This window comes from Priapulus caudatus, unplaced genomic scaffold (genome assembly GCF_000485595.1).
Source record: "Priapulus caudatus unplaced genomic scaffold, Priapulus_caudatus-5.0.1 Scaffold27, whole genome shotgun sequence".
Taxonomy (NCBI): Eukaryota; Metazoa; Priapulida; class Priapulimorpha; order Priapulimorphida; family Priapulidae; genus Priapulus; species Priapulus caudatus.
The window spans coordinates 334708-340498 of NW_014577088.1; the positions used below are offsets into that span (position 1 = coordinate 334708).

A 5791-nucleotide genomic window follows, 5' to 3' on the forward strand; every position below is an offset into this window, starting at 1 on the left:
TATATATATATCGGACCGTTCCACGTCGACGAACGCGGGGCGAGAACTCGTTTATTGCACTTTCAATTTGATATCGAGTTTCCATTTTATGATTTAAGCTGGAATTTCATCAAAATCTTTATTTACAAGGCCGCTATTTGAATAGTAAGCGTGTGCGGAAAGCCTGACCTGTTGACCGGGAGGGAGAGCACTGCACCTGGCTGGAGAGATCTCTACTGTCCACGCGCTTAAAGAGCATATCGGGTCGCTCTGATGTGCTGCCATTTTACAGGCTGCGCAACAGTGATCAATAGCCAGTTAGCATTAAAGCACAGCATGAACCAACTCGTGCGTAAATTCTACGTGCGCAACGTCGGCCGCTCAAAGAGATCTGTGAAAATCCGCCTCACATATTAACATCTCTCGCTAATGCACTCTCGGGTATAGACCGCCGATGACGCGAACACGTCGATGCGTGGTTTTCCGTGAATACCCCGCCACCCTCCTCCTCCTCCTCCTCCGCCCACACACCCCACCATCACTTGAACGCCATCCACAGAACTAAGCTCGACGTCGGTCGCGCGTGCATAACGTGACAAAATGTCTGAGCTGCGTTTATTTAAACACGAGCAGAGAGACGCGGGTAGCGGAGGCGCTGGTGTTTGCGCAGCACTGCTTCGCCACGCTGCTGCATGATACCTGTTACTACGGCAACGACGACCATGAGCACTATTCCCAGACCGATGCCAGCTTGCTTCAGAGCATATGGCATGCCGATGATGCCTGATCCAATAATGGAATTAATGAAGTTGGAGGTCGCCCAGACGAGGTTGCTGGTGCCCTGAGCCTTCTCATCTGTCTGTAGCCGCAAATGCAAATGATGCTTAATTATTAATTATGTAACGTCAATTAATCATCCGTGATATACAATCGATAAAAGGCGGATGATTGCACAGACGTAATTCCTAGCGAATTAATGACATCCGAGAAGAGCTTAGACGCTTGAATAAACATCTATGACGCTGATCTTTCACTAAAAAATATTGCTAATTGAGTTACGGCAGGCGCGATTCGTGCTATACCGGACTAATGGAGTTGTTTAATGGACAGTGAAATCGCACCGGTCGTAATGAAATATTTAATGCAAATGTTAAAGTAGACTGCATAGGAAATTGAGTTATGTCTGCTTTGTAAGTCCGCAAGCAATCAGTAGTAGTGCTGTGTATGTATGCTAACTCCAGCGTGGGCGCGTTTTCCCCGATGCCTTCATTTGTCCAATTTGCTGCGCGTCGGCAATGAACAGAGACGAGCGATAGATTCGACCGAGTTGTTAGCTTGTAACGTTTATGTAGAACTTCAATAATGTTGCTGGCACGCTGAGCAACGCGCATGCGCGCGTGTGCAGTGTGTGAAAGCACATACGTTCGTGTGTAGTGCGTGTTTTGGTGTATGGGTGTATATATTGTATGCGTACGCGGGCGCGACTGCGCTGTGTAGAGATAGATGTATGGGCGTATTCGTGCGTGTTCAAATTCGTATGCATAACCGAGACATGATTATCGGTTTCTCTGCGAATAGCTGCCGCCTCTTTACTGCAGGTACGCACGCACCACCAGTACAGTAATGCGACGCATCATCGGTTTAGTGTGCTTAAATATCGTAATTAATCTTTCTAATATATATTCATTCACCTCGACCAGGCGCTTTGTGTCCTCGCCGTCGACGTGGAAGCCAGCCTCGCCCGTGGAATGTTGTGCCTTCAGCTGAAACAAAGGAGAGCCGAGTCAGATGGTTGTTTGCTGGTCATTCAATGTTTTGCGGTCATCATTCAATCGGCTCGAGTCGGAGTCACTAGTGTCGGTGAAGATGGTAGATTCGTTTAGAGCAAGGAAATTTATATGAGTAGTATGAAGCGAATGCGTGCCGTAGGCCTGTGCTCTCATTTCGCCGTAACGATTAGCCTATGGCGCGCAACCCTTCAACATTGATGAGGAAAGAGATGGTGAAAGCATGCGTCACAAAAAGAGAAGAGCGACCCAGTTTCCCTTGTTTTCACATCGATCCGGCTATTGTTACAGAGCGAGGGACTGCAATAGTCACCCTGCCCGATCGCAATTCTTCCCACAGGACCCCTGATAAATTCAGACGATGACGGCTCGTGTTTGACCGCATACGTCAGCCAAGTATACGTATCTCTCGTGCGAGTCTAACACTGTACTTATGGCAAGCCGCCATAAGCAAGCCTAGAGTGGTACTGCCCTGTGTCTCGCCAGATCCCATTGCGCATTTATGCGTCAGCCGTATCACCCTCGGTAATATATCCGTTACCGCTGGATAGAAGCGTTCTCATGGCAAAGGTAACGTTAGCGAAACTTTATGGTCAACTTCTAAACTGTAGGCCTATAATCAAAATTTAAACGAAACCATACAGTCAAAATTTACATAAACCAATTTGTATTGATCGCACCTACGATTGTTTTTACTTGGAAATGGAAATGGTCGCTTGCGACTGATGACATAAATATTCTAATCACATTCCACACTGTGCCGATATATATACTGCCTATTGCTAATTACTCGAGTAAGCGCAGAAATGTTTCAATCAATAACAATGGCGCGAAGTGCATTTTTCACCGTTACACGCTGTCGATAACGGAACGCAAACTGTACACGCTTACTCGGACAGAAGGATGTGCACAGGATATATTCTATCGACGCTTCCCCGCCGAACAGTGTAACCCTTTATACGTTTTGAAGTAAATTAACAAGGGATGCGCTCAACCTGCTTTTAGTTTCACTCCGGTATCACACTCGAGTCTGTACCCCAAGTTATGTTTCCTTTTCTAAACTAACGAAACTAACCAAATTAATAATGAAAAGATTTCATTCACCCCAATGATTATTACTTTAGGACTATACATGTAATGTCAATCTTTAGGCATTAGATTATTGTAAAATTAAACGCGTATGCGAGATGTCTTCTGCTAACGCTGCCGTTTTTTTTACTTCGTGTTATTGATCTGTTGTATACTTAGCTACAGCCGTTCTGGACGAGAACGGAAAGCGTATGCGTGGCGGAGGAAAGGCGAACGAGTGAAAGCTAGAACGAGAGAGACAGAGAGGAAGAGAGAACGCGCGCGCGAGAGCGAGAGAGAGAGAGAGAGAGAGAGAGAGAGAGAGAAAGGTGACGAGAGCAGGAGAGAAAATAAGGAGAGACATGGTCAGAGACAGACCCAGGCAGGCAGACAGTCAGGCAGATCGACAGACAGCATATGAGAGCTAACATCACCGAAAAATGCACGAGTGCACAACACGTACGTCCACGAATCATTGCGTGTATGAAGCTTAGTGAATACATGTGTGTGTCGGCCCCAACCAGCCGAACTGTTACGAAATGAGCAACTCCTGTACTCCTTCCGACTCGACGAGAAATTGTAATCTCGTATCGCACAGTGTTTTCGCCGTTCAGCATTTCGTGAAGATTGCTGCTGCCGCAATTTCCTACCGATTAACAAGAGCCGAATCCTGTGACGATTTTCGGCTACTTCCCCGACTATATGCTCGGCGCTTCGGCTCCCATAGGAATCGCAGCTTTCATCCGATAGCATTTGGGCTACATCTTCGTCCTAGTAGTCTAATTATCTGCCTGGCACAATGTTGGCGATCTCCCAAGATATTGCAATCGCGTCACCGTTCGATTAAACGCCCTCGCATTGCCTCTACGCCTTCCGATGCAATATGTACGTAATTACTCGTGATGCACCGCGCACGGCAGAAAGGTGCTCAGTGTAGGCCTTTCTAAACACAGGCACTTGGAGCGTTTCAATAAAATATAATGCTAAATAGATACGAAATCGATTTACTACCAAAGTCTTAATGTTTCTATATTCTCTTTCACCTATTATTGCCGACAATTTCCTGTAAATGCCGTCCAAATGCTCATCTGCAAACGCTGGCTGCCGCCATGGCTGCCGCTGCACACTGACAAATAAATATATAAATACACTATTACAGCATTATATTTTATTGAAACGCTCCAAGTGCCTGTGTTTCTAAAGGGTTGTAATACCGAGTGTAGTATTGCCGCCGTATGAGTGCGTAGAGCAGGGGTTCTTAACCTGTAGTCCATGGACCCCTTTGGGGTCCGTGGATGGGCTTCAGGGGGTCCGTGAAACAGGCGCATGATAATTATTGTGTTTATTTTGCTTATGTGCATTTTTCTGGGGAGGGATCCGTAGCTTTCACCAGATTCTTAAAAGGGGTCCATCACTCAAAAAATGTTCAGAACTACTGGCGTAGAGGGTACGTGAACGCGAGTCGTGACAATACATATATACCGCGCGGTATGTGGTGAAGACTAGCGTCTTTTCTTATATATATCTTTTCGGTATTAACCGTTACATATCTGCTCCAGAGTGACGACAGCTTGCGCTGTGATCTGCATGCTGCTTGGGAAAGATACGCTCGACGTTCTCGGTGAAGATATCATTAGGCTCCATATATCTCTAATAGGCTTTCAAGGCTACCGTGGGCCATTTCCTGATAGGCGGAATGACATTTTAATGTCCTTGTCATTACAGGTCTTTAATTTCTCATGCGCTAGTGCTCAGAAAATTTTCGAACCCATTTCATTTTTCATATTATTGTAACGCCCCCTGGCTTCAGGAGGCAGTCGGCTGTAATTTCGTAGGTAATGACCCCCGTCGCATATAAGCATGCACTTGAATGTGAGAATTCTAAACTTACCGCAATTTCATTGCCAAGCATAGTAAAATAAAGTTTAATTTAATTTAGTAATATTTAGCAAACATACGTCTATGACTGCGTTTACATAGTTAACTGAAATTACGCTGCGCTTCCCCAGAATAAACGGTCCGTATATAGTCGGATCATACAGCCGCTCATGCGTTGCATGCAGATAGGCAGATAAAACACATACTCGGCCATCATTAAAACGGTGCATATATAACACGAGTTATTTCGTTATTAAGTCTTATCAGGTTTTCCTATAGTTTATTCACGCATGGTTTCTGGCTAAATTTGCTGGATTTCCGAAAAAAATGTGCACGGAAAACGAAAATCTAATGTGTATTAATAAAAACGAAAATTTCGTTAAAACCGCGATACAATGAAAATGTCGTCAAAGTCGCGTACATTTTATCGCGGTTTTTATTAATACACATTAGGTGATGCGTGGAGCGTGGAATGTAACAGGAGATCCGTGTCTTCTGGGATAGATGTAAAAGGGCACCCATACTATATATATCTAAAGTATATCGCAACGCATTTAGTTTTGTATATTTCTGGCAATGTGTGATGGCACGGCTGCACGGTGAGACTGTATTGTGATTATATGACATTCTCAAGGTAAATAACTGTGTCTAAGCACACCGCTATCACACCTTTACACGAACTATAACGTTGTTTCATGCCATGTAATTGCTCGCCGCAGGCATATATTGTTAGTCACACGTATGGATTCAGTCCCGCATTGCGATTTCCGGGATGGGTTAGGTTGGCTAGATTCTAGTCTCTGATCGACCCGTACCTGTCACTGCATGCTTTCGCGACTCTGCCACCATGTATAAACGAGTGCTTATATATTCCGCACGCCGACGCTACGCGCAGATACGGACATGTTATAGCACCTGATGATGACTCATCATCACCGTTATACGTCCTAGGTGATCAGCAGGCGCTGAAATAAATTTCGTAACTCAGCAACCACGACGCGATGGCTTCCGCTTCCGCTGCGATGATGAACACATCTCTCTCTCTCTCTCTCACTCTCTCTCTCTCTCTCTCTCTCTCT

General features: G+C 45.2%; 1 protein-coding gene across 1 annotated transcript in view; it reads right to left on the minus strand.

The window, feature by feature from the left end:
* Positions 1-5791, minus strand: part of LOC106814772 (putative sodium-coupled neutral amino acid transporter 11) — a 52327-nt gene that overhangs the window by 11856 nt on the left and 34680 nt on the right. The window contains exons 3-4 of the mRNA XM_014819126.1: positions 1671-1742; positions 679-838 (exon numbers count right to left, since the gene is read on the minus strand). Coding sequence (XP_014674612.1) covers positions 679-838; positions 1671-1742 — 232 coding nt within the window. The remainder of the gene's footprint in view (positions 1-678; positions 839-1670; positions 1743-5791) is intronic.